The following is a 26,882-nucleotide window of genomic DNA, read 5'->3' as shown; positions in this document are numbered from 1 at the left end:
AGTCTGCTAGTACAGGCAGTTCTGTAAACCGACCATGGTAACTGGGACAAGGTGGGCACCAATCATGTATTCTACAGATATGTATTGAGCACCCACTGTGTGCCAGGCACTGGAGATCCAGCAGTGAGCTCAGGAATCCTTTCATGGTGCTTACATTCTCGTGGTGGGGGCGATAGATACAGAACACTTAGTATGCAGAATGGTGATAAGGGCTATGGTAAAGCTGGGAAGGAGTGCAAGAGAAGGGGCTGCAGTATTAAACAGGATGGTCAGAGAAGGCCTTTTGAGGGTGAGCAAAGGCTGAAAGAAGTTAAGAATGAACCACGCGGATAATTTGGAGAAGCAGAGCGAACAAGTGCAAGTGCAACGCGTTGAGGGTGTGACCGGTGTGTTCAAGGAACAGCCAGGAGGCCAGTGCAGTCAGAGGAGGGAGTTAGTGGGGAAGTATTACGAGATGAAGTCGGGTAAGAGGCATGGGGAGGCGCAACAGTAGAGGCCTAGTAGGCCATTTTAAGGACTATGGCTTTTATTCCGAGGGAAATGGGGGCCTCCGAGGTATTTCAAAGAGAGTGACATGATCTTGCTTTCATAATGATCGCCAGGGCGGCGGGGGAGCCCAGAGCGGGCGCACTCCCCTGCCTCTGGTTAGGGAACCCTTCCTGGGGGAATGGTATCCCAAGACCAGTAAGTGTTGGCTGGGCCATGGGGTGAGCACGAAGAAGCGTGCTTCAGGCAAAGGAAACAGCATGAGCTCAGTAAGGGACGGAGCGGACACCCTCGCGGAACTGGGTGGGACGGTCGTGGGGAGGCCTGCGAGATCAGCACTGGCTTGGAGACTAAGCTAGGGCGGCGGCGAGCAGGAAAGCAGGGCTGGTGGCCGGAGCAGGACGGAGTGTCGGGGCGCAGAAGGAGCGAGCTTGGTCGGACGCGAGACTGACCGGCCAGGCAAGGAGTCGAGGTACTGAGTAAGAAGGGCATCCGAGGTCCTCAGGCGTGCGCGACTACAACCACCACAATCCTCTGCGTCGCACTTCCGGCATCACCAAGTTCTAGACCGGCGGCGCCGGGGCGCCAGGCCTGGCGTGTGGTCACGTGGCGCCGGCGCGTCACGTGGGTGAGTCAGGTGACACTGCGGGGCGGACGGCGGACGCCGGGACGAGGTTTGAGCTCCGGCCCCCCACCCCGCCCCCGACCCGAGACCAGCCGTCGTTGCCGCCATGACTGGGCTAGTGCTGCTCTACTCCGGGGTCTTCGTGGCCTTCTGGGCCTGCCTGCTCGTCGTGGGTGAGGCCGGGCCCTGGCGGGCGGGGCCGGCATCGGGCCGAGCTAGCCCGGCTGGAGCCCAGCGGGGAAGCGGAGGCTTGGGAATACTGGGCCCCGGCGCGGGGAGGAGACCCGTATCTCCAGCTGCTTGGGGAGGGGCGCGGGCGGGGCTCGCTGGGGACCGCGAGCTCAGCCCTTGTCCGTTTCTGTCCCTGCCGCCCCCTTCCCTCGCTCCCTGCTGTCGTCCCTCTCTTGCTCTTGACCGGCCTGCTTGGGTCACGAGCCGGCTGCTCCAGTTCCTCTTTCCCCGGTAGTCTTGCTCTCCCCCCACACGCACAGCGTGTTGGGTAAACAGCGGCTCGGATTGGGCTGGCTGCATCTGGTGGGGCCTGGCCAGAGCTCTTGCTCCCTCCCCTCCTCCGGGGTATTCAGGCCTGCCGGTGGCTCCTCTTGACGGGTCTGGGTCAGGAAGGTGGTGTCACAGAGGGGATATGTTCCTGAAGGAGTGGCAGAAAATGGAGGTCTGAGTAGAGACATTTGTATAGGCAGCTGTGCTTTTGCGTGGGGCCAGCCAGAGGACTCTCCCTTGACTTAGGTGTAGGCAGACCTTTTGGGAAGGTGGCCCATCAGCTGGGCAGTAACTTCTTGCCTAAGTTGTGGCGCTTCTCTCTAGAGAGCAGTCCCTAACCCTCGTTTTTCTCACTGCTGCAGGAATCTGCTACACCATTTTTGACTTGGGCTTCCGCTTTGATGTGGCATGGTAAGGGAGAGGTTTCCCCTAGGAGCTTCTTTGCAGCCTGCCCTCTCTGATCCGATCCCTACCGCACCCCACCCCACCCCCCCAGCTGTCTGGGATGGGGACCTTTGGGAAACATGAAGTGTTTTGTCTCAGCATCGAGGACTGGGGGTGTTGGGGAGGGGGTGGATTTTGTGCCCACTTCTCCACCACGGCTGAATTGTCTTCCGCCGTCTACACACCAGGTTCCTGACGGAGACTTCCCCCTTCATGTGGTCAAACCTGGGAATTGGCCTAGCTATCTCTCTGTCTGTGGTTGGGGCAGCATGGTAAGTGTTGGGGTCATGGGTCAGGGGAGGGGCTGAATCATAGCAAGTGGTGTCACTGGGTTCTTAGTCATCTTGGGGGCAATGACAGGATTGGGCTCTGCTCATTGGTTTCTTATCCGTCCACCAGGGGCATCTATATCACTGGCTCTTCCATCATTGGGGGAGGGGTGAAGGCCCCCAGGATTAAGACCAAGAACCTGGTCAGGTAAGTGTAGGACCCTTGTAAGGTTGTCAGAGCCAGCTGCATTGGTAGCTGCCTGTGCGTTTGACCTGCCTGACGTGCTGCTCCTGACAAGCCTCCTGCTGGGGTCGGATGTCAGTGGGGGAGAGGTGGCTGGAGACTCTTCAGGGAGGAAGGTTGGTTCCTTTCTCAACTCTTTCTCCTCTCCACCCCCTAATCCCCTGCTACCACTACCAGCATCATCTTCTGTGAGGCTGTGGCCATCTATGGCATCATCATGGCGATTGTCATTAGCAACATGGCTGAGGTATGGAGGACTAGGTGGGGTGGGCATCTATTCCAGTGTGTTTATATATTGCTTAGTGATGGTGGAGGAGGGGGAGTGGAGTGGGGGTGATTTCTGATTATTTCTCTGCTTCCCTCAGCCTTTCAGTGCTACTGACCCCAAGGCCATTGGCCATCGAAACTACCATGCAGGTAGGTGGGTATGTGAAGGCAAAAAGTTGGGGCTTCACAGCTGCTTCCCCCTGCAGTGTGCACCCCAGCTTAGATTCTTCATTTTGATATTCTCTCACCTACGTTGGGCTGCTTTGTAGAGTTGGGGTGGTGGCTGGCCCCATTATTCCATGTTGAATCCCTTGCCCTCATGTCTCCTTGTGTCTGGCTTGGCCTCAGTGTTCCCCTTCCGTCCCTCCAGGTTACTCCATGTTTGGGGCTGGCCTCACGGTGGGCCTGTCTAACCTCTTCTGTGGAGTGTGCGTGGGCATCGTGGGCAGTGGTGCCGCCTTGGCTGATGCACAGAACCCCAGCCTCTTTGTGAAGATTCTCATCGTGGAGATCTTTGGCAGTGCCATCGGCCTCTTTGGGGTCATCGTTGCGATCCTTCAGGTGCTGAATCCCCCCGGGAAGCCTCTATTCTTGTCCCCAACCCAGCCTCACCCTTCTTCTGGAGCCACAGTGCTTCCGTCTACACCTGTAACCATAAGAACCTCTTCAATAGTTTCCACCACCTAGTTCCCATCTTTTGGTTTTCCCCTTTTGAAGTTCTCCATTTATTTTTGTCTTCAGTGTGGTATCACTGACAACTGTCTTTTTTTGTCTGTTGTGTCTATATACAAAAGATTTAGCTTCTCTTTCCTGTTCTGTTATTTTGTCTCTTCCTCGCTGTCTTTATAGTCTAGACCAGGTTGGGATGCGTCTGTCTCAGTCCGTCTTGGTGTGTTTGACTGTGATGTCAGTAGGACAGCACATGGGGGGGGGGGTGTGATTAAGGATCAGCCTGAGTGTCTGAGTGTGACTGTGGGCGCCTGACTGGGTTGACTTGGTGACTGGCACTGTCCATATGCCACTTCTCTCTGTCTTGTCTGTCCCACAGTTGAACTCTGTAGTTGTCTCTGTGTCCCTGTTCACTGTGTTTGTCACAACATGTCCATCCTGGTCTAATCATCCATCTGTTGTGGTCTGTCCATCCTGCCATGGGTCTGAGCATCTGTCATTTGTCATTGTCTAATCTGTTTCTCTGTCCCTGACTGATTTCTCCTGTACTTCTTTTGCAGACCTCCAGAGTGAAGATGGGTGATTAGATGATCTGCGTGGGCGGGGCCGTGCCCCACTCTTATTTATTTGTGGTTTTCCCGGGACAGCTGGAGCTGTGCCCCTTAGGCTTTCAGGGGGCTTGGTGTTCAGGGCCCTCCCTGCACTCACTTCTGAGGCACTGCCTGGCTGGATCCGCAGTGTGGGGAGTGGGCTGCTGTTGACTGTGTGCAGCTTGGCACCCGTGTCCCACCTCCACCTGCAACCCATCTTCCCAGTGTTTGTGAAATAAACATGGTATTTGTCTGGGTCAGTGCTGCTTCTCTTGCCTTTCTTCGCCACCTCCTTTCACAGGGGAAGGGTAAACAGGCCTGTAGTTCTCAACTTCATGCCAGCTTCTTGCCAACTTTCCGACTCATATACACTGTCTCTGCTGTGGACAACGATGGCTCCTGGGTTGGAAGGAAAGTGTGCTGGGCTGAGGACTCTGTAGCTCTGAACATCTTTATTGAAGGGAAGGGGGGGGTCTAGGTATATGGGCCCATGTGTTTGTGTGGGGAAGGGAGGTGTCCTAGTTCCATGCCTTCAGGGCTCTGGTCAGCCCAGCCTCAGTTAGCCACATGCTTACCTGGCTCTACCCTCAGGCATCCATCATCTCTACCCCTGGGGCCTTGGAACGCATTCATTTGCCTCTGCCCGTCCCAGCACCGTACCCGGCCAGTAACTACTTTGATCCCTTGGGGCCATGTCCAGCTCCTCCCACTCCTGTCCAACCTCCTGTTCCCTAGAAGCCCCTGCCACACACTTCTGTCTACGCCTTTCAGTGTCCTGCCCAGTTTTAACTAGCAGGCCCCTCCTTTGGCGGACCCTTAGTCATGCTCCCATCGATGAGCTGACAAATCCCTGATCTCCCTGCACGAGTTGGCCTAACTTCCAGGTGCCCTTCTTTGGCTGAGTTTGCGCTCCAACCCAGACCAGACCCCATTCCTCCGTAATGGGTTTTACCCATCCACACCCTCTCCGGTTCGGACCTCGAATCCATCCCGTTGGATGAGTCTGATTAATTTCTCCCGCCCCTCCCTGGTCCTCCGTCCCCTCGCTCCGTCGCGCTTAGCCGCCGGCAGGGGCGGGCGTCGGAGGCGCGCGGCGGGTACGGGCGCGCTGGAGGCGGGGGGCTGCGGGGGCGCGCGCGCGGGCGCGCGGGCCGGGCCTGCCCCTCCGAGGCGCCGTAGCGCGGGAGGGAGGTGGCGGCGCTGTGGTCTCTCGGTCGGCGGGTCCGTGGGTCTGCCCGGCCGCCCGGCCCCGCCCTGCCCCCCGGGGCGGCTCGGCTCCATGGCCCGCGGCGGCGGCGGGAGGCGGTCCGGGGGCCGCTGGGGCCGCTGACCGGGGAGGCGGAAGGCGGCGGGGCCGGGCCATGGGGGACGGAGCCGTTCGCAGCCGCCGGAGCCCGGAATCCAGCCGGAGCCGGAGCGGCGCCCCCTGCTGAGCCCCGAGAGCCGGGTGAGAGGGGGTCGCGCGCGGCCCCCAGTCCGGGGCCCCGAGATTCTAGACCCGGCCCCGCGAGGGGTGCCCCGAGCGCGGCCCCGAGATCCCCGCCCAGGACCCGGTGAGAGTCGCTAGCGGCCGGACCCCGGCCTGGCGTCACCCCACCCTACCCCCATCCCTCGAGTCTCCTCGCCCCCCTCGGGCTCCTCTGCCCGCTCCCAGCCAGCCTCCCTTATTGTCCTCGCTCACCCTGGCCTCGTGGCGTGGGGAGGCGCTCCTCGCTCCCCTTTCCTCGGCCCTTACCCCACATCCTCTCCTCCAAGCCCCCTCCCCGCCAGGCTCCACACCCACCCTCTCTTCGCTGCCTCCGGGTCTCGGGGTGCCACGTGTTCAGGCCACTGAGCCTTACAGCCCCGCCCAAACGCACCTCGCAGCCTGGCAGCCTGACCCAGAACCCCTGCTCCGGAGGGAGGGGTGGGAGTATTTGCACGTGGGTCCGGGTGTTGTGAACTGCCCGGGAGCCCGTCTGTGTGACTCTGTAAGTCCAGGAGCAGCGGCTTTGTTTGTGAGTGCGTGACTCGTTGTGTTGCTGTTACTGTCACCCAGGCGTGTCTGTGACTCTATATGTAGTTCTGTGTGTCTCTGAGTGCAGGTGACTGTAGCTGGGACTGCGGGTGTCTGTGTGGTTGTGTGATGCTGTGTATCTGAGTGAGACTCACCCTGCTCTCTGAAGCACTGCCAGGAGTGCCCCCCAGAAGTGTTGCTGCTGTGTCAGACCCACAGTTAGAGCCATGGCCCAGGCAAGACCCTCTCCTGGGCCTGTCTCCAGGGCCCAAGCGTTCCCCTTTCTGGGCATCAGAACCAGCAGTGCTGGGCAGGCCCCAGAGAGTTCATCCCAATCCTTGAGGTCTTATGGGAGGTGTGTCTGATGCCCCACTCTGTATTTTGACCTCTTGCTCCAGAGGGAAGGGATCCCATAAACATCTTGTTCAGATTTGGGCCACCTGGATGCTGAGGGCCACTTCGCAGCCTGGTCCCAGATGGCCTGGCTTGCTTGCCACTGGAACATGTCCAACCAAACCACTGTCCCCCATGTTCCCCAGAGGACTAAATGAAGTCTTGAGTACAAAGTGCTCTTGCATGGTAAGTACTCAGTAAGTGGTCTCTCTCCCCCAGACCAGGAGTCCTGGGTTGAGGATGCTGGCCTGTGGGGCGTTTGTTCTCTGGGGCACAGAGAACACATGTGGGTCTATACATAAACGTGTTTCCTTGTTCAGGTATGAGCCAGCGTGAACTAGAGGTCACATGTCCACGTGCTTGGGAATCCATAGGGTGTGTGTGAAGTCGGGCAATAAGGGCACGTACCTGAGTGTGAGGGTGGGTGAGGCTGTGCTTATGAGTGTCAATGAGGATGAGGAAGGAAGGCATTGTTTGAAGATGTGGGAGTAGTGAGTTGCCCGGGACTGTGTGTATTTGCAGGTAGAATGTAAGTCGAAGGGTGTGAGCAGGTAAGCGTGAGGATGCGGGTCTAAGAATGTGAGCGGTGCGCAGGAGGTGGGTGGGTGGCCTAGCCCCTCCGGCCCTGACCTCCTGGGTCTGTTTCTCTCCTACCCCTGCTCAGGCCAGCAGCCGGATGCCCGGGCCCATTGGGCGGGCCGGTGGCCGCCTGCGGGATGAGCAGACTGCTCGGGGGGACGCTGGAGCGCGTCTGCAAGGCCGTGCTCTTACTCTGCCTGCTACACTTTCTCGTGGCCGTCATCCTCTACTTTGACGTCTACGCCCAGCACTTGGCCTTCTTCAGCCGCTTCAGTGCACGAGGCCCCGCCCATGCCCTCCACCCAGCTGCCAGCAGCAGCACCAACTGCTCTCGGCCCAACGCCACTGCCCCCAGCTCCGGGCTCCCCGAGGCTCCCAGCGCCCGGCCAGGCCCCACGGCTCCTGTCCTGCCACCCTGTCCTGACTCGCCGCCTGGTCTTGGTGAGCCTACAGGGTGGGGCTTGCCTCTAGGGGTGGGCAGGGGACTGGGGGAGTGGAGTCTTGACCCACGGGAGTGCCAAGGGTCTGGGTGTGTTGTCAGAGGGCTGTTCCTGGGGTTCCCTTGCCCACCCCAGGCGGAGGGAGAGGGCTGGTGTTCCTGGGTTCTGATGAAGGCCTGATTCCTGCCACCGTCCTGCCTGCAGTGGGCCGACTGCTGATTGAGTTCACCTCACCCATGCCCCTGGAGCGGGTGCAGAGGGAAAACCCAGGCGTGCTCCTGGGCGGCCGCTATACACCGCCCGACTGCACGCCAGCCCAGACGGTGGCGGTCATCATCCCCTTCCGACACCGGGAGCACCACCTACGCTACTGGCTCCACTATCTGCACCCCATCCTCAGGCGACAGCGGCTGCGCTATGGCATCTATGTCATCAACCAGGTGTGTTGCCTGCGGCCCCCAGGCTGGCCACCAGCCACCAGGGAACCTATGAGCACCCGTGGGTGAAGGGCCCACATGCCTGCTGGTGGAGCCACAGGGTTGGGGGCATTCGTGGCTGCTTGTCTGCCAGTGGTGGTGCGGACATGTGTACGTACATGTGGGGGCACGTGTATGTCATTGCGTGTGTAGGCAGGTTTGTATGTGCGTTCAGGGGAGTGCACATGTGTTAATGGTGGTGTGCACACTGCCAGGTGTGTGCGTGGCCTCGATAGGGCGTGAGCGCCATTGTCTACCCGTGATAGGCCCCATCCATGGGGGTGGCGGCTTAGGGTGTGCTGGTTATGAGATATGGAGGGCCCCAAGCAGAGGGAGAGTTAGACCTGAAAGAGGGATCAAGTCTGCCTTAGGGCCAAGTGCTGAGCACAGCTGAGATCCAGGAATTCAGCTCAGGCTCTGAGCCCTGCCACGGGCCTGGCTGGGGCTGGCTTCCGGAACCTGGAGAGGATCTGATAGAGGCCCTCCTCCCCACAGAGAACTCCCAGACTTGAACTTGGATCCCTTTAGACTCCAGGACAGTGGTGTGTGACTGGAGTTGGAACAGGGGGCAGTGGGACCACCAAAGGGCCTGGTCCAGCCCTGGGGTGGGAAAGCGACGATTGAGATGAGTCTTGAGGGATGATCAGGCATCAGCTGGCGGAGGGACTGGAGGAGGCAAGCATTTTATGTAGAGGGACCTGGAGGCCCCAGGCCCCAAAGAGAGAACTGGTCTCATGTGTTCGGGAACTGTCCACTGAGGGGTGGGGTCCAACATGTAGGGTGGGTAACAGAGATGAGGTTGGAAGAACTAGTGGAGGCCAAATCCAGAAGGGTCTTAGGAGGCATCTTAAGCAGTTGGATTCTGGCCTGAAAGTGATGGGGCACCATTGTGAGGTTTTAATGAGGGAGTAATGTGTATGTGTGCTTATTAAAAAGATTGCTCTGATTGCTTGTGGACAGTGGGTTGGAAGGGGAGCCTGGAGGCAGGCTTCAGGAAGGAGGTGGTGAATGTGCATACGAGTCGGGCAGGAGTCGTGCGGGTGAGGGGAGAGATGTGACACAAGTGGCAGAGAGTAAGGAAAGGGAGATGCCGGGACATCTCGAGGGTTTCTGTCTTGACTGTTGGCAGTGTGGATGCCTGCGCCTCTGAATGAGATGGGAACATAGGATCTAGGCCAGGTCTGGGGGAGAGTGCAACTCTGAATTCTTTTTTGCATGTGATGAATTTAAGTGCCTGGGGGAAGTATAAGAGAAATGTTCAGCAGGCAGTTGGACAAATGAATCGACCTAGGAGTGACGTCTGAGGTGGAGAGGGATCTGTGAGCCACCAGTATACAGATGATGGTCCCTAAAACCAGCAATGTCAGCCTGCCCAGGGGGCTTGGGAGCTGAGAGGAGAAAGCCAGAACATAAGGGAATGGGTGGAGAAAGAGGGAACACACAGGCCACGCGGGTTGGCCAGAAAGGTTTGAGGAGACCCAGGAGAGCTTGGTGTCCCAGGAGCCCAGGAATAAGCGCCAAGAAGGGAGCGTGGGGCTTCCTGGTGGCGCAGTGGTTGAGAGTCCGCCTGCTGATGCAGGGGACACAGGTTTGTGCCCCGGTCCGGGAAGATCCCACATGCCGCGGAGCGGCTGGGCCCGTGAGCCATGGCTGCTGAGCCTGCACATCCGGAGCCTGTGCTCCGCAACGGGAGAAGCCGCAACAGTGAGAGGCCCCGCGTACCGCAAAAAAAAAAAAAAAAAAAAAGAAGGGAGCGTGGCAGCTGCATGAGCGCTGCTGGGGGAGTAAGGAAGGATGTAGACCAAGAAGCGTCCAGTGGATTTAGCAACAAGGTGGGCCCAGCGAGAGCCATTTCAGGGGCCTGGTGGGGGCGGAAGCAGATTGCAGTGGGTTGCAGAAGGAATCAGATTTGACAAAATGCAAGTAGCCAATTGGAGACAACTCTCGATCAAAAAAAACCCCTCTGCTGAGAAGGGAAGGCAAAAGGTAGGGTGGTGGCTAGAGGGAGGGCTTTCTTCGGATGGGAGAGAAATGAGCATGTTTATGAGCCCTGTGGGAGAAACCTAGGGCTCTGGGGTGGTGAGTGAGGTTAGAAAGGAGTTCCAGTGAGCCAGGAGAAAATGGACAGTTGCTCCAAGGGCTGGTGGGAAGGTTCAGGGCAAGGAGAAAAGAGAGCAGGTGGGGCTGGGCCGTTCAGGGTCCAGGGGAGCAGCTCCCACCCCCTCGGGCCCAGGCTGGCCGGTGAAGAGGAGGGGCTACTCCTCCTCTCCTTCCAGAAGGTCCCACTTGGAGACCAGGAGCCTCTCTGGCTCCAGCCTGGAGATCATGGGTTGGATCAGGGGGCTCAGGGGCCAGCCAGCTCCTTCCATGGAACCCTCCTTGCTCTGGCCAGAATTTGGAACTTGGGGCTACATGGCCAGGAGGCTGGCCTCAAGGAGACCTCGTCCCGCAGCCCATTTCTCGGGGGATCCGAGGCTCACTGTGCTTATCATTTTGTTGGGGAGACAATGAGTTGAGCCTGGTCCCGTCCTGGTCCCAGAGGCTGCCCAGGGAGTTGGATGAGGATCTACGTGAGCCAGAGGGGACAGGTGGCTGAGGCTCATGGCTCAGTCCTCGTGGTCCCTGCATCTTAGATGCTGGTCATTTGGGGGCATGTTTTGTTCATCTCACTCTGTGACGTGCTCAGTAGGGAAACTGTGTTCAGGGCCAGTCATCTCTAGGATCTGCACCAGCAGAGAGAAGACGCCTGGCACCAAGGACAGGGCCACGTGGCATGTTTGAAGGAATGAATGAAAGGAGAGCTCTAAATTGTAACAGTTGGAATGGACCCTGGCATAAGTGAAGCGCACAGGAGGAAATGAGTAATTATACTGGGGCGGGGAGGCTTGGTGACAGAGGCCTTTCCAGACATGAGTTTGATAAGCAGAGAAGGAGAGCATTCCAGGCAGAGGGAACTGCTAACACCGAGGCCTGGAGGCAAGAAAGAGTCTGGCATGTTCTGGGGTCGTGGAGGAATGTAGTACAGCTGGGCCTCAGCATCTGAGGGCAGTGGCATCTGAGGGCAGTGCTATATTCACCAGGCTGATCTGAGGGCAGAGAGCAGGTGGAGTCAGTTCCTGAAAGGCCTTGCAAGGCCAGGTCCAGGGTAAAGAGCTGGCCTTGATCCCTACAGTCTGGGGGCCCCAGTGGGGGCAGGTGGGGTAGTACTAGGCCCACAGGGACCGCTCTGGACGGTGGTAAAGTGGCAGGTGTCTCTGAGTCTCAGGCCCAGAGCTGACCTGTCCCCTCCGCCAACCCCAGCATGGTGAGGACACCTTCAACCGGGCCAAGCTGCTCAATGTGGGTTTCCTAGAGGCGCTGAAGGAGGACGCCACCTACAACTGCTTCATCTTCAGTGACGTGGACCTGGTGCCCATGGATGACCGCAACCTGTACCGCTGTGGCGACCAGCCTCGCCACTTCGCCATTGCCATGGACAAGTTCGGCTTTCGGTGAGGGCTCCCTTCTCAGGTGGACCCGGGCCTCCCCACCCCACCCAGGCCATCGCTCCCAGCCCCAGTGGCCCCCTAGCTGCCGGGCCTCCGTCTGGAATCCCCGGGGGCCCCTCACTGATGCCTGCCTTCCGTGCCCTAGGCTGCCCTATGCCGGCTACTTTGGAGGTGTGTCGGGCCTGAATAAATCCCAGTTCCTGAGAATCAATGGCTTCCCCAACGAGTACTGGGGTTGGGGTGGTGAGGATGACGACATCTTCAACCGGTGAGTGGTGACAGTGTGGGGAGTAGACTGGGTGCTTGAGGTGGGGGGTGGGGCGCAGACCGGGCGGGGCTCTTCGCCCTTCCTGGCGCCTGCTCCAGCCCGGCTGTCCCCGTCCCCAGGATCTCCCTGGCTGGGATGAAGATCTCGCGCCCAGACATCCGCATAGGCCGCTACCGCATGATCAAGCACGACCGGGACAAGCATAATGAGCCCAACCCTCAAAGGTGACCCCAGCGCCCTCGACCCCCACCGCCCCGGCCCCTCCCTCTGTAGAGGTGATGTCCCGGTGCCACTGATCCCCAGAGGTGATCCCAAGGTCCCCGACCCTTGACTTCTAGAGATGACTGCCACCACCCCGAGCCCTGTTCCCCAGTGCCCAGCTCAGCCTCTCCCCATCTGGCTCTCGCCCCTGGCCTGATTCCTAGAAGTGACTGAAGTTTAAAGGCAGGGCTCAGATCGTCACTGAATAGCTCGCATTCCTCTCGGTGCCCTCGCAGACCTCACTTGTGCCAGAACAGATAGGACGAGAGATAGCGGGCCCAGGGTACAGCTCCAGGGCCTGCGGACCCAACAGAGGTGGCCCGAGCCATGTGGGGTGGTAGTGGAAATCATTGCTGAGCCCTCTGAGATTGGAGTAGGCAGCTGGTCTTTGAGGAGGAAGCAACATTGGTGTCTGATGCTGGGTGGGAGAAGTGCCTGAGGGCATGTGAAATGTAGGGGCCGGGGGCGAGAGGGTGCAGAGCAGTCAGACCCAGTCCCGGCTGGATAGCCCGTGTGAAGTTCATTCTAGGCAGGGAGGCCGGCAGAGGCAGCACAGGGTGATCAGGGCAAGGTGCTGTCCTGGCAGAAGAGGGAGTGATGGTGGGAGGCTTCCTGGAGGAGGTGATGGTAAACTGGAGTTTGAAAAGAGTTATTCATTCTACAAATATGTGTCACACACCTACCCTAGGCACAGTGCTATATTCACCAGGCTGATGGAGGAGGCCAGTCTGGATAAAAGGAATAATATGTGTAGGAGTCTGGAATGTGAACGTCCATTGTATACGCTGAGAGTCTGAAACTCTTCAGTCTGAAGGCTGGGAGTGACAGGAGAGGAGGTCTCTGCTGATCCCAGGTTGGGAGTTTCACTTTTGTCCCAGAGGCACTGGCGAGTCATCGAAGGGTTTCCAGCGGGGAGGGGGCAGGACCAGATTTGGGTTTGGAAGGATCACCCTTTGAGTTTGAAGAAGGTGAAGGGCTGGCAGAGCTGCCGGGTGGGGCAGGAGGAAGCAGACTAGGCCCAAAGGAGTTGACGGAGCCCCGGGTGCATGTGGTGTGACACTGCCGTGTCCACACGGGACCAGTAGGGATGTTCTGCTCTGAAGCCAGTGCGTCAGAGTGGGGAGGGAGGCGGCAGCACTGATGGAGGGTTGATCTTTGGCAGAAGCGTGACGCACCAGGCGTCCAGGGAGCTGATGAAAAAGCAGTTCAGATAAAAACCATGGTGAGCAGGGAAAGGACGAGAGGCTGGGAGAAGAGGTGCTTCGGGGCATCTGAGAGAGAGCGCTCAGTGTTGGGATGGCTCTGGAGAGCGATCTGAACTGAGCTCAGAAGGACTGGGAGGATCAAAACAGTTGGGATGAGGGTGGGAGGAGCTCTGGAAGCACATGCCAGGGGCCATGGTCCTGTTTCAGGAATAGCGTGTCTAGGTGTCATCCTCAGTTGTGATGTCTGCCTTGGGGGGGGGGGGAGTGGCATGATAGCGAGATGTTTCTGGCTTAAGGAACTCTGTGAATGCTGGTTTCATCTACCTAGTTGCTTTTGCCTCAGATCTAGGAGTTCTGGATTCTTCTTTCCCTCACCCTACATGTCCGGACCATCAGCCGGTCACATCAGTGCAACCCCCCAAACATATCTGAGCTGGTCCACTTTTCCCTTTACCTCTGCCCTAGTGAGGCCTCCGTCCTCTTGCCCGGCCGGTTTTCTGTCTTCCCTCTTCTAGAGTTCATGTTCCCTGGCCCTCCCTCCCCCAAACTGGGCGAAAAATCCCTCAGTGTCTTCTCACCCACAGAATAAAAATCTGCTTCCTCTGACTTACAGAGGCCTGCCCGTACATGCTCTAACCTCCCAGCTAATCTTACTCTGGTTTTTCCCCTTGGCCCATTAAGCTCGAGCCACTCAGCTGTGCAAATTCTCATTTCCAGTGTAGGGTCAGCACGTGCTGTTACCTCTGCCTGGAATGCTCTTCCTCTGCTGTCAGCTTGATGGCCCGCACGCACCCCTTCCACGGCAGTCATCCTGGTCTCCCTCTCCTGTCTCCCTTAGCGCGCTGATGTCTTCCTTGTCTGTTACTTGTCTCCCTTAGTGGAATAGACTTGCCACGAGAGGAAGGACCTTGCTGTCCTGTTCATGGCTGTGACCCTGGTGCTTAGAGCGCGCCTAGCACACGGGGACTGCTCAATAAATAGATGGTGAAGGAGTGACTAAAGGATGAGGAACAGAGAAGATGGCACAGAGATGATGGGTGTGAGGAGTAAAGATGGTGCATACAATACAGGACCCGTTGCATTTGAGGTACCTGTGGGGTGCCCTGTGTCTAGGTCTGAGATGAGAGAAAGATTTGTGAGGGTGTTGTGATTCTGGACTCAAGGGGGTGAGATCTCTATTTTGAGGGTAGTTGCAAGAGCCAAAGGGCTCCAGGCAGGTGGAGGGGGCGACGAAGAGAACCGAGTCACCCCAGGAAGAAGCCAGGATGGCGTGCCCCTTGGCCCCAGTGATCTCTGTTGGGTTTGGTGGTGAGCCCTGATCTGGACCCACTTCCATCCTATCTAGGTTTACCAAGATTCAAAACACGAAGCTGACCATGAAGCGGGACGGCATCGGGTCAGTGCGGTACCAGGTCTTGGAAGTGTCTCGGCAACCGCTCTTCACTAATATCACAGTGGACATTGGGCGGCCCCCATCATGGCCCCCTCGGGGCTGACACCAATGGACAAAGGCTACCAGTGCCAAGGATGCCTGCCAGAGGACTGACCTACAGCCTGGCTGGTGGCTGCTCTGTGACAGATCCCCCAGGACAGAGACTGTGGGCTCTGTTTTCTGAGGGTCTTCAGTAGGCCCCCCAGCTGCACCTGGAAGTTTCAGAACCTACTTCGGGGAGCTTCTGTCCTGGGCAGGCCCCTCAAGTGTGGCCCTCTCTGGGGTCAACCCTTCTTCCTGCTCCTCCCTCCCCAGTTCAGCCCTCCTCACTGTCAGGGTTGGGCCAGCCCCTGCACTGCCTCGCCGAGTGGCCTGGGCCAGGTCACTCCACCTCTCTGTGCCTCAGTTTCCCCCCCTTGAGTCCCCTGGGGCCTGGAAGAGTGGGAGGTATGACTAGGGGGCAATGTCGCTTCCAGGGGGAATTCTCAGACCTGGGGATCCCCCATGCTCCCAGGGGAGGGGAAACCTTTTTCACTCAACATTGTAGGGGGCAAACTCCGGTGCACCCCCTGCTGAGGAGCAGCGCCAGGAGGGGACCAGAGGGGGTGCTGTGTCGCTGCCTGGGATCTTGGGGTTGGGCTTTGCATGGGGGCGGTTGGGGCTCGGATCAGTTGGGTTCCTGCCCCGCCCCCCTCAGAGAGAAGGCAGTAGCCCCAGGGCCGGCTCGTGTTTGTACATTGCACAGAAACTTGTGTGGGTGCTTTAGTAAAAAACGTGAATGGAGGAGCCCCTTTGTCTGTTTGGGGATGGGGATCTGGATCCCTAAACCCAGACCCGGAGTGTGTTATGGGACGGCCAGGGGGAACCAGGACAGCCTATCGGTCTGGCCCAGGCTGTCCTGGTTCCCCACGCCCCTCGAAACGCAGTGGTTCGCTAGACTTCCGCCGGCTGGAAGGAGAAATGTTTACCCTGCCGCTGCCTCCCGGCCAGAAGAGACAAAGAAGTAATAAACCCATTGGGCTCAGATTTCTCCGTTCTTTCACCTGCCCTGAAGCCGAAAGGTGCTTGGAATCAGGGCGGGGTGGATGGTTCGCACTCCAAAACCACCTACCACAGCTGTGGGTTGGGCTTCGCGAGCCGGCGCCGCCCTGGAATGGGCGGGGGCGGGGTAGCGGGCCCCGTTTCCTGGGTGACGGTCGCGCGGAAGAGGCGGGGCTAGGGCCCCAGTCCCGCGACCTGGCTCCTGGGTCCCCGGCCACGGAGAGTCGGCCAGTAGAAGAGACGGCGCCAGAGATCGGCGGCTCTGGACCGGGCAACTCTAGTCGTAGGGAGGGGCGGCAGAACGGGGTGGGGCTGGGGAGAGGATGGCCCGAGTGACAGGCTGGGGGCGTGGCATGTGAGACCAGGAAGGGGTGGGGCGTGTGTGGGCGTGCCCGGCCCTGGGAGACCCGCGGTCTCCCAGTAACTCAGCTCTCCGACCTGCTGTCCGGCAGTCCGCGCGTTGTGGGGTGGCGGTGCGGGCAGGCCATGCCTGGGGACTCTCCGCCGCTGTGGGAGCTGGTGGAAGAGCACGTTCCGCTCCCGGAACGGCCCGAAGTGAAGAGGATTCTAGGGGAGACGACGGTGGACCTGAGCCTGGAGCTGCGGGCAGAGGTGGGGCGTGGGAATGTGGGCTCCACTCCAGGCCTATCCCACGACTTGGGTGATTTCCTCACCTCCTCCGGGTCCCTGGCTCTGCCCGGTAACTTTCGAGCTCTTGTCGGATCTCACTGTCCACCCAGCCCTCTGGCTACCAGTTTAACTCTGCACTGACCCTCACTCCCCTAGCTCCCCTTCCTCCCCTTACTTCTGCCCCGCAGTCGCAAGGGGTCCCAGCTCTCCTTGCAGGTGGTGGTGCTACGATCACTGCTCCGAGAGGCTCGATCCTTCCAAGCCCCTGGTTCGCGCCCCACCTCTGACCTCTCCTCCCTTCTGGCACCACCGCCCCTCCTAAGAGACCTCGTGCGCCAGGAACTGCGGCAGCTGCTCCAAGGTCTCCGTGGGAAGGCCATCTGTGAGGGCAGGTTGGAGCCTCAGACCTGGGGCTGGGCCCTGTCTCCAGAACTCAGATGGGCTAGCCCTGAAATTGACAAGGGGCCAGGGTCGCCTTTCCTGTGGTTCCCTGGAAGGAGCCCCTGAGTGTTCCCCGTGTGCACCTTCTGCAGGGACCAGACCCAGGCTTGGGTCCAGTATAGCCCCGGGGTCCTGCGCTTTGCCTTGGAGGAGCCCAGGCGTGATTTGCCAGAGCAGGGGATATTCCGCCTGAGAGCTGGTGAGCCCAGGTATAGTGGTAGGAAAGGAGGGGTGTGTTCCCGCTTGGCAGAGACCCCAGCCAACTGGCGGGTCCCACCTGCCGGCATGGAGGAGCTCCTGGTCTGGGACTGGATACTTCTACAGCCACTTGTTGTAGGGATCAGCACATGAGGGCTGCAGGCCCAGGAGACATGTACCAAGCCTGGAAGCTTGGTTTGATCTGGGTCTTAGAGCATGAGGAACAGACTTCCAGACAGATAAAAAGAGAAGAGCTTTGCAGGAAGAGGGAGCACTACACGCAGACATGGGTGGAAGGAAAGGCTTCATCCAGTGGTCAGTTGTTCCTCCGGCCTGGAGAACAGCTGCAAGGGCTGGGCTAGAGAGGGCTGGGGACTGCACGAGATAAATGAGCAGCAGCGTGTTCATCACTGAACGGCAGCAACTTATTTGTCACACATCCTTAGGAAGTGGGTGATGTCCCCATTTTGCAGATGAGGAAACTAAAGCGCAGAACGAATGATTGATTTGTCCAAGCTCACACACAGTGAAGGGTGGCAGAGCCCATTTGCAAACCCAGGCTCCAGAACTCCTCTTCTTAGTACCATCTTATGTTGCCTTTGTGAGAAAACACACAAAATTGTCTAGGAGAAATGGCATTTGTGTCCTGAAGGCCTGGGGTGAAGCAACATGGGAGAGTGATGTTGACTTCATCTGCCAGCAGCTGTCACAGGGACCTCAGCGTCATCAAGGACCAACTGAACGTGTCCCACGTTGACCAGGTTGCCGGATACCTGCGGTGAGGCCCCTGAGTGTGTGCAGTGGGGGTCGGGACAAGGAGGGTGGGACGGGGGATGGATCCTAACGTACTGGGACTATGAGGAAGGAGGAGGGAGGCAGCATACCTGATGGGGAGACCCAGGAGAGTAGGGCTGAGAGGTGGAAGGGGCAGGGTGCTGGTGAGGTTGCTGCCAGGAAGTAGCCAAGTAGGGATGCCAGCAGGGGCCTTGGCCTGAGGACTTTTATCCTGGGGTGTGGGAGAGAGATGGACCACAGAAGAGTCTTTTAAACAGGGGAAGGGCTGTGATCTGGGGGAGAATGGAGGCAGGAGGACTTGCAGGCCCAATACTGTCGTGAAGAAGAGAGAATGGGGCCCCCCAGCTTGGGCGCTGGGAGGTGGGCAAGGAGAGGACACGTCCTGCCCAGGAAGAGGCCGGCGGGGCTGCAAGGCCGTGCTGGGATTGCACTTGGGCAGCAGAGGGAGAGGTGGGCTGAGAAAGGAGGGCCTAGAGGGAACTCCTGGTAAGGCTGGAGGCTGGGTCTGTGTGGCGGGCTCTGCTGTGACCCGGGCCTGCAGCACTGCTGCCGGTGCCACACTCCCCCATGTCCCAGGGCCCTCCTGGAGGAGGAGTGTTGCAAGTTGAAGAGGGAGATTGCCATCCTGCAGGTGAGCGGCAGCCCTGGGCCTCCCCACCCCCAGAGCCTTTCTGCTGAGCCTAGACACACCCGTCTCTCACCTGGTGTGTGAGATCCACATGCATGTGTGTGTGTGTATGTGTGTGCAAAGATTGTGTGAGTCCTCTGTCCATTTCTCCTGTATGCACACTTCCCGTACGTGTGAATCCAGATTCTGGTTGAGTCCCTAAGTCCAAGGTCGGCACTTTTAGATTAACCTGCTGGATTTGCCCCTGGTCTTTTGCCTCCTTCTCTTCCCCATGTCTGGGTTCGGGCCTGCCACTACCTTGCCAAGCTCAGCTTTTCAGGGAGGCTGGTGTTCCTCTCAGGAGTGTCCTCAGGTGGCTGGGATGAGGAGGCTGCATGGGGTGGTTCCTGGGCCCCACCATGGGTATCTTGGCCTCTGCATCCTGCCCCGCCCCACCCCACCCCGCCCCTGCCTGTAAGGCTGGGCACTGAGCCAGCTCTCCCTGCAGCGCCGCCTGGAAGAGGAGTATACAGGGGCCCCTTGGCCCTCTGAGGCAACCCTAGAGCCCACCCTGGCAGGTGAGGACCCTGAGCAGGCCCCAGAGCACCCAGCCTCCTGTCCCTGTCCCGCTCTTGTACACACACCCTGGGATTGCCGAGTGCTGTGTCTCAGCTAGACCTCTCCTCCAGAGCTACAAGAACAGAAGGCAGCCATGCAACAGGAGCTGCGGGCACCTCTGAGGCCTTCCTGTGTCTCCCCTGGTCACAGGTAAACCAGAGCAGGTGGACAGCTGGACGGGGTGGGCTAAGCGTCAGGCCATGGCCCCCTCACAGCTACTCCCTCCTGTTCAGGCTGCGGCCCTTGGAGTCCTCCAGCCAGGGCCTCGGACCACTGCCTTGCTTCCGTGGGGCTGCTGGAGTTTGGGCCAGGTCTCTCCAGTGCCACCTGCCCTCTCCTCCTCTGGAGCGCTGCCCCAAACCTCAAGGCCTGGCCGCCACCTGCCGCTGGGGACGGAAGCTTCAGTGCAGCCCCAGAAAAAGGCCAGCTTCCACTCCGATGTCCAGTGTGGCGCCCCAGGCCCCAGCCTGAAGGGCTGGGCAGGAAGGAGACTTCCGCTTCTGCTGGAACTCGCCCTGTCTGCTGCTGACACCTCTCAGCTGCCATGGCCCAGCCCACTTTAGATCTAGTCTTGGATGAGCCCTCACCAGGGTTCCAAGGCTGCCTGTCTGTCTGGTCCTCACCCTACCCCCTCGCCTGGTCCTTGGTGTCTGGTCCTGACCATCACAGCCTCTGGCCTTTCTCTTCCCAGGCATCCCTCAAAGGCCTGGCAGGATGAGGTCTCATCCCAGCCCTGACTCTCGTCCCCATGGGGGACCCAGACAAAGCACAGCAGCGGCTCAGAGACAGGAATAGAAATTTCATTAAAATCTATGGACTTTAAAATCCTAGTGGTGCACGGATGGGCAGGGGTGGGCGGCGCACCGTTATTGCTACAGAGGATTAGAGGCGGCTCTTCCGGGGTTGTCACTGCACAGAGGGGCACAGAGGACGGACAAACGGATACTGCAGGGCTTGGGGGAAGGAGCTCTGGCTCCAGAGAGGGGGTGGGGCACGCCGGCTGGGGCCATTTGGCACGTGAACAAGGGCAGCCCATTTTGGGAAGACTGGGCCTTTAGCCTGGCAGAGGGAGGGCAAGGGGGTGTCACGTAGGGTCCCCTTCTCCAGGGCTCTGGGCTCAAGCCTCCTGCTGAACATCACCCCACCCCTTTCCCCAGAAACGAGTTCTTTGGGCAGGCTGTTGGGTCATGGGCCTCTGCTGGCTGGCCCTACAGCCAGTGCTGGGAGGCGGTGCAGAGACCCCAGAGCAGCTGAGTGAGGTGCAGGCAGGCCTGGAAGACAGATTGGGCCCGAGGCCAAGGGCAAGGGGGTGGCAACCACAGATAATACAAGTTTTACAAAAATAATTACACAGACAAACAGGGCTGGGGTTACAGCCTGACATGTAACACTGCACAGCCCCCTAGCCCCTTACCCTGCCTCCAGGTAGGAAGATCCAAACCTGCCTGGGCAGAGGCTGGGGTCTGCTGTGGGGGCAGGAACACTGGTCAGGAGGCTGAAGGCTCGGGGAGGGGGACAGGTAGGGGGCCCACCCAGAACCTTAGCTCAGGGCAACGTGTGGGGGCATCAGAGGCCACATAAAGTCCAGCTGCCTCCGGGGACCTGGCCTGAGACCCCTCCAAAGTGCTTTGGGCCCCCCAGCAACCCTCCCATCACTCACGCCCCCCAGCTGCCATCTTGGCATCCAAAGGACCTGTAAACACTAGGGACACGAGCACGAATGACCACGCAAGCAGTGGTGGCCAAGGTGACAGGAGCCGCCCTGGTCCGGGCGTGGAGGGGCAGGCGGTGACACCTGTCCACCGCCTCCCCAGTCTCTGTGGCGGGAGCACGGGGCGGGGGTGGGGCACTCCCCCGGCAGTTGTGCTCATATCCGGGAGTCCTGCAGACGGCTGGAGCCGTTACTGCCCACCGTGGGGATCTGGGCCTTGTCTGGGTGCAGCGGCTGGACCTCAAGCCCGTCTTCAGGAGAGGGTGGGATGGTGCGGGCATAGCGCCCCGTTCGGTGCTCCAGGAGGGCGGGCCCCCAGTCTCTGCTTGGCTTGGTCGCATTCTTCAGACGCTGCAGGAGAGGTAGGCATGGTTGGGGGCGGGGTGGGCACGGTCCTCAGAAGGGAGCCCTGAAGCCCCATACATCCACCCCCTCCTGTTTCACCTGGCTGCCCCCTGCCCCCACCCCTCACCTGGAGGAGGGTATCCCCATCTGTGCGGCAGAGCTGGTACAGGGCGTAGAGTGGAATGCAAATGACAGAGGACAGAGCCATGAGGAAGCCGATGGCCACAGCCCAGCCTGGATACTGGTAGTGGTTGTAGGTAATTGGCTGGTACTGGATCACCGTGAAGATGAGAATGAACTGCAGAGAGTGGGGGACGGGAGTGGGCGTGAGTCCTGCCCAGCCCCACCCAGGCCTCAGGCCTCCTATCTGCACCCCCTCCCTCCCTCTCCAGTTTCCCAAACTAGAAAGAGGCATTTTGGGGAGGGCGGGGGTGACGTCAACATTTGGGTAGTGGAAGAAGCTGATGGAACCAGGGGCCCAGGGTATGATGGGCAGGTAGCCACGGTGGAAGGGGAGAGGTCTGTCTTCTGCGTAATCCTGAACCAGCCAGGGAGCCACTCAGCTGCCGTGGCCCCTGGAAGTCAGTTCTGCTCAAAGACTCGCAATGGCCCTGCATTGCCTGCTGAAGCAAGGCCGAATCCCTGGCCTTTAGGGCCTTCTCCGCCTCACATCAAGACCTCGGCTTATCTTTCTGGCCTTACTGTCTCAGTGTCTCTGCTACACCCAGCGTTTCCCACCCTTCTTACTATGGAGGATCCTCTTTTGCATCTTCCTCTGTCAAACCCTACGCAAATGCCACCTCCTTCAAGAAGCCTCCACTGATTTCCAGTCTCCTCTTCCTGAAAGGGCTTTAGTGGCATTTTCCATCTACTAAGCATTTTATGGGTGTTTCCCCCAGACCCGGGAGCTCCTGGGATTGCATCAGCTCTGGGTCTCCAGTGCCCAGCACAGTGCCTGGCACAATCTTGTGTGCTGATCTGAACTGACTTATGCAAGGAGGTGGGAGTAATGGGGGAGAGGAAAGGGCAAAGTCCTGCCAGTCTGTGGCTGTGGAGACAGTGACAGACAGCCTGGGGAGGCTCCAAAGGCTAGAAATCATGAGTGTCAGGCTGGGGATGCTCTCGGGAACCGCTTTGGAAAGAGATGAGGGACATGGGAAATAAAGCCTGGGGTTCCAGTAACGAAAAAACTAAAGTTAGCAGAAAGATGGGCAGGTGGCTCCCGGGCCACCCAGAGGAGCCGGGGCAGTGGATGCCACTTGCCAGGAGGGCTCAGCGTCCACCCTGAGCCCTCAGTTGTGTCCTGGAGCTCAGGCCCGTCCAGCCTTCTGGGTGACCAAATTCTAGAAGGCAAGACCTATATCCATTCAGGGGTGAGTGGGCCCTCCTAGGACGCTGCACACGGAGGAGCTTAGAGCAAGTTTTCTGAATGGAATTAGATCCTGATCTAAGGTGTGGATAAATTCTCTAAAAAAAAATTTTTTTTAGGTTTTTGGCCACACCCCACAGCATGTGGGATCTTAGTTCCCCGACCAGGGATCAAACCCATGCCTCCTGCATTGGAAGGCAGAGTCTTAACCACTGGACCACTCCCGATAAATTCTTTATTTGAGCTGATAGAAGGATGGAGTTTGTCAAAAAAAGACCTTTTCAGCAATATAAAGAAGTAAAGCCCCCAAAGAAAACCAACAGCCCAGAAACACGTGTCCACAGAGCCTGGCATCCTCACCTGAAGGTGACTCCAGCCTGGCCTTCTGGGCACAGAGAGGGTGCTGCCGGCTTTGACTCAATCTCGTGGAGACACTGGACCCAGGGCCCTTCCTGCCTCCTGCCCTGCCTGGGCGGTGCCCTGGGTCCCGAGCAGGGCAGCAGCCTCCCGGGAGCCGTGGAGGATGAGCTCCCCTGGGGCAGGCCCTGGGCCAAAGCCACAACCCTCAAGGGCACGGCGCTTGGCTGGCATCTACCCTCCCCTCCTCCCACCCCTTACAGGAGACTTCCGTTGCTCCTGTTTCAAAGCTGGGCCGGTGGCCAGAGCTGGTGCCTGCGCCAGGCTCGGGAAGATCCCACACCCCATGTGACGGAGGCCTCAGCCCTCAGGGGCCTTTTATTCAGAAACATGAGCCGAAGTGGAAATCCGGTGCTGACCTCTGTGGCACACAGGGGCTGGCATGACGGGGGCATGACTCCGGACCCTGCCCTGGCCACTGGGCTGACCCCTCCGTCACTCAGAGATGGCTCTGCCTCTTCTCTGTGGAGGGACCATCACACTAGCAAATCCCTTTTGCCCCCCATTTCTCACCCTGAGCATAAAGGAGCAAAATCAGAGGGTTTTTAGTCCATAGACCACCCCTCCTCCTGCACTTGTTTCTAGTGTCGCACAGGCCCAGCACACAGGCTCCAGATCAGGCTACCTGCTTCGCACGAGGGCTCTGCCTCTCAGAAGCTGTGTAGCCTTGGATCAGTTACTTAACATTTCGGTGCCTCAGTTTCCTCATCTGTAAAGTGGAGATCATAACGATACCTTGGAGAGTTGTATCACATGACTTAATATATGGTTCCCGGCCACGGTGGGAGTTCCCTCCACCATGTCAGCTCCCTGATGGGAGTTTCCCAGGTGTTGAATACTGGTGGAAACCCAGAATTCCCCCTCCCAGGCCGGCCCACTCCAGTGCCTGGAAGGCTTACGAGGGTGTCCCGGATCCTGAGCTGACATCTGACTTGTACAACCTGCTTCTGCAACATGCATTCACACCACATACCCTGAGTACTCTGAGCACCTCGGCTATCAGGGACTGGAGACAGGAGCTCAGCGAGGCTGACGGAGGCTGACGCCACTGTCAGTCATGGTTCCCAAGGCTCCTCTGGGAATGCCAGGCGGGAACACCAGGGAGGGAGGGCCGGCTCTCAGCTGCTGCCAGCCTGCTTAACCCTTCCGAAGCTGGGCACTGTCTTCAAATAAAGGGCCCTGTACTCCCTTCCTAGCCCAAGGCCAGGGCCTGGGTGGTTCTGAGCCTCCACACACCTGTCTGACTCTACGCAACCTTGCTTGGACCCCCAGTGGTCAGATTTGTGGGTGTGGAGCCTCCATGGGGAGCTCTGGCCAGATGGATGGGCTCCTGCTCTCCCTTTGCTGGTTCCCAAGAGAAGGACGCTTGCCACAGGGCAGCAGGGGAGGGACCACTGAGGAACTTACAAAGATGATAGCTGGAGAGACGAAGCGCCAGCAGATCTGGAAGAAGAGGGGCGGTGGGAATCCCAGCATCATCTGGATGTCCTGGAAGTAGTTGTGGTGCCCTGGAGAGAGGGAGGTCAGCAGGACAGCGTGGGCAGGCCAAGGGCCGGGACACGGGAGGCCACGTAAGCTTGGGCACTTACCGTAAATGTACATGATGGACACACACATGATGCAGGAGATGATGACCAAAGAGAAGCTGGCCGCGTAGTTGTCCATCAGCAGCAGCCAGTAGATGCCTGCCTGCGGGCCAGTGGGCAGCTGAGTCCAGGGTGCCCGAGGCTACGCTCTCCCCTTGTTAAGCCCCATACCCTGGCAACTCTGGCCTAGCCTTTCCCTCGGTTCTTACCTGGCTGGTGAGGGGGATGCCCAGCAGGAAGCCAGCCACAGCCACGCCCAAGGTCACATAAGTCTTTTTCTGCAGGATCCACTCATTCCCTACCTCATCCACAATGGCCGTGACCAGCGTCTCTAGGAGGCAGAACTGCAGGATACAGCCATCAGAGCAGAGGCCCGACCTCCGCCCCTGCCTCCTCCCTCCCCAAGCCACAGGCCCATGTCCTGCACCTCGTACCTGAGTGCCCAGCCCCAGCAAGATGAGCATGAAGAAGAAGAGCAGGGACCAGAGCGGGGAGATGGGTAGCAGGGTGAGGGCCTCAGGGTATGCCACGAAGGCCAGGCCAGGGCCGTGGTCTGCCACGCGCGACACGTCCATACCCAGGTGACTGGCCATGAAGCCCAGGATGGAGAAGATGACAAAGCCGGCGTAGACGCTGGTGGCACAGTTAGTGATGCTGATGATGACACTGTCCCTGATGGGGAGGAAACCAGGTAGAGTCAGGACACGCAGCTTAGTTCCCCCTGCCCACTTTGGGCCAAGAGACTTGGAGACGGAGAAAGTTCTAGGAACAAAGGTGCCCCCAATCTCTTTTCTGGTCTGCTCTGGGCCTCGTTAAGTGGGCCTGAGGCTCCTGAGTCCTCACAGAGCCCTGGGGCATCACCGTCTTCACCTCTCCTCTCTTCTGCCAAAGCTCTCTCCGTTCTGCAATGACTGGACCCGGACCCCGCGTTGCCAGGCTCTCAAGGCCATGAGTGGAAGGGAGGGCCCTGGTGGGCCAGGAGGCTGCACTGGACCTGGTGGGTCTGGGGGAGCCGGGGTTAGGCTGCAGAGAGGGTAGGAACTGGGGGCAGCCCCAGGGCTGGAAGGGAGAGTCTCACCGGTAACAGTTGTTGTGGAACTTGTTGTAGGAAGCCATGGTGATGAGGCCGCCCCACGCACAGCCCAGCGAGTAGAAGATCTGGGAGGCGGCATCCCCCCAGACCTGCGGGAGGGACGGGCCGGTGAGGAGCTGTGGTCAGAAGCTGGTACCTCCCTGCCTCTCCCCGGCCCTCTAGGTCCCCCTCCGTCTACAGCCCACCTTGGCCTCCAGGATCTTGTCCCACTGTGGGGTCAGGTAGTACGTGATGCCCGTGAAGGCTCCTTCCAGGGTCACGCCGCGGATGAACAGGATGGTCAGCACCACGTAGGGAAATGTGGCCGTAAAGTACACCACCTGGGTGCGAGAGGGGCCCCGCTGGACGCCTCTGGGCTCTTCCTGCCCCCTCAACCACCACTGGTCCTCTGGTTCCTCCTCCCCTCCCATATCCTTTCATCACTCCCCCACCCACCCCTCCACACACAAAACCCAGGTAGGGGAGGCAGGATATCTCTGGGTGGGCACAGACCCTGCTGGGGGAGGGGTACTTACTTTCCCTGAAGACTTGACCCCTCGGATGAGGCAGAGGAAGACGACCACCCAGGAGACACCCAGGCAGCCAAGGAGGGGCAGTCGCACCTCCCCGAAGTTTCCGATGTCATCTGACAGCTTCAGCACATAGAGCCTGGAAAGGGGATACTTTGTCACTGATGGCCAGCCCCGCCACCCAGCAACAAACTCCCAAGGCCAGGGCCCAGCCTGGCAGCTCCCTCCTTTCTCACGAAGTCCCAGCAGCTGGCTGATGTGAGATGGGAGCGTCTGTGAGGCGCCAGCCCCGGCAGGCCCAGCCCCCTCTGCCTGCTTCCTCTCCCAGGACCCTCAAGGGCACCTGCAGGCCACACCCTGGTCCTGGGCCAGCCTCTTCAGCCCCTGGGTGTGGAGGTCTCCCTGTCCCTGCTCAGACCCAGCCCAGGCCCTTGCTTGTGTGTTTCTCCCTTCAGGAATGCCCTCTCCTCCTGACTAGACACACCCTATCTGGCGTCACCTCCTCCAGGAAGCCTTCTGTGATCTTTTCACCCACACTAGTCCTCCAGCTCTGATGAACAGAGGGAGGCAGTGGAGGACTGAGTAAAGATGGGGGCTCCGGAGCACGCAGGCCCAGACCTGAACTTACGTATGTGTGGCTCTATCTGGCGCCCTGTGCCATGCCAGCTGTGCTCTTTCAATCAACTGGACGTTTATGTGCCAGGCCCTTGCTAGATGCTGGGCATATAGACCTGGATCAGGCATTGTGGGTACTGCCAGGAGGAGTGCCTCAACCCCATGGGGAGGAGCACACTGGAAGTCTTCCTGGAAGAGGTGAAGCTTGAGCCAAAGTTCGAGGGATGGGGAGGAGGTGGGTGAAGAGGAGTGGAAGTGTATGCCAGGCTGAGGG

The 26,882-nt window shown here is 59.2% G+C and overlaps 4 protein-coding genes across 14 annotated transcripts in view; 3 read left to right on the top strand and 1 right to left on the bottom strand.

Annotated features, from left to right (window-relative positions):
• The first annotated feature begins 1,142 nt into the window (after positions 1-1,142).
• Positions 1,143-4,355, top strand: ATP6V0B (ATPase H+ transporting V0 subunit b). Its single transcript, XM_030866334.2, has 8 exons — positions 1,143-1,284; positions 1,975-2,023; positions 2,245-2,328; positions 2,456-2,533; positions 2,747-2,816; positions 2,935-2,986; positions 3,207-3,397; positions 4,066-4,355. Exons 1-8 carry the CDS (start codon positions 1,218-1,220, stop codon positions 4,090-4,092), a joined length of 618 nt encoding a protein of 205 aa, XP_030722194.1. The 5' UTR covers positions 1,143-1,217; the 3' UTR covers positions 4,093-4,355.
• A 965-nt stretch (positions 4,356-5,320) lies between these two features.
• On the top strand, positions 5,321-15,419 carry B4GALT2 (beta-1,4-galactosyltransferase 2). Of its 4 annotated transcripts, XR_011377387.1 has the most exons (8): positions 5,403-5,542; positions 7,149-7,504; positions 7,708-7,943; positions 11,280-11,470; positions 11,613-11,735; positions 11,855-11,959; positions 14,080-14,288; positions 14,547-14,680. XR_011377387.1 is itself a non-coding variant. In XM_060306402.2 (7 exons), the coding sequence occupies exons 2-7, from the start codon at positions 7,201-7,203 to the stop codon at positions 14,695-14,697; spliced, it is 1,110 nt and encodes a 369-aa protein (XP_060162385.1). In that variant the 5' UTR covers positions 5,321-5,648; positions 7,149-7,200; the 3' UTR covers positions 14,698-15,419. The 4 variants fall into 4 exon arrangements, 3 of the variants coding, with proteins under 3 accessions (XP_060162385.1, XP_030722155.1, XP_069901495.1); XM_060306402.2 differs by lacking the exon at positions 14,080-14,288 and having other exon boundaries at positions 5,321-5,648; positions 14,547-15,419; XM_030866295.2 differs by lacking the exon at positions 14,080-14,288 and having other exon boundaries at positions 14,547-15,419.
• Positions 15,420-16,057: 638 nt separating this feature from the next.
• Positions 16,058-19,782, top strand: CCDC24 (coiled-coil domain containing 24). 3 transcript variants are annotated; one of them, XM_030866314.2, is made up of 8 exons: positions 16,058-16,286; positions 16,521-16,696; positions 16,838-16,954; positions 17,647-17,721; positions 18,315-18,369; positions 18,854-18,923; positions 19,035-19,113; positions 19,197-19,782. In XM_030866314.2, exons 1-8 carry the CDS (start codon positions 16,161-16,163, stop codon positions 19,432-19,434), a joined length of 936 nt encoding a protein of 311 aa, XP_030722174.1. In that variant the 5' UTR covers positions 16,058-16,160; the 3' UTR covers positions 19,435-19,782. The 3 variants fall into 3 exon arrangements, with proteins under 3 accessions (XP_030722174.1, XP_060162398.1, XP_030722165.1); XM_060306415.1 differs by having other exon boundaries at positions 17,644-17,721; positions 19,035-19,112; positions 19,200-19,782; XM_030866305.2 differs by having other exon boundaries at positions 17,644-17,721.
• Positions 19,743-26,882, bottom strand: part of SLC6A9 (solute carrier family 6 member 9) — a 32,364-nt gene continuing 25,224 nt past the window's right edge. For 5 of the 6 annotated variants that reach the window (XM_030866173.3, XM_060306373.2, XM_060306362.2 and 2 more), the window contains 9 exons: positions 26,000-26,132; positions 25,670-25,804; positions 25,470-25,573; positions 24,826-25,063; positions 24,601-24,735; positions 24,395-24,494; positions 24,213-24,313; positions 21,147-21,317; positions 19,947-21,025 (listed from right to left, as the gene is read on the bottom strand). In XM_030866173.3, coding sequence (XP_030722033.1) covers positions 20,831-21,025; positions 21,147-21,317; positions 24,213-24,313; positions 24,395-24,494; positions 24,601-24,735; positions 24,826-25,063; positions 25,470-25,573; positions 25,670-25,804; positions 26,000-26,132 — 1,312 coding nt within the window. In that variant the 3' untranslated portion in view covers positions 19,947-20,830. Of the gene's footprint in view, positions 21,026-21,146; positions 21,318-24,212; positions 24,314-24,394; positions 24,495-24,600; positions 24,736-24,825; positions 25,064-25,469; positions 25,574-25,669; positions 25,805-25,999; positions 26,133-26,882 lie in introns of all 6 variants that reach the window. The other variant, XM_060306382.1, reaches the window with a different exon arrangement.

The sequence above is a fragment of the Globicephala melas genome, chromosome 1 (assembly GCF_963455315.2).
Source record: "Globicephala melas chromosome 1, mGloMel1.2, whole genome shotgun sequence".
Classification (NCBI taxonomy): domain Eukaryota; kingdom Metazoa; phylum Chordata; class Mammalia; order Artiodactyla; family Delphinidae; genus Globicephala; species Globicephala melas.
The sequence above is the reverse complement of the archived record's forward strand: the minus strand, read 5'-3'. Positions and strand labels throughout refer to the sequence as shown.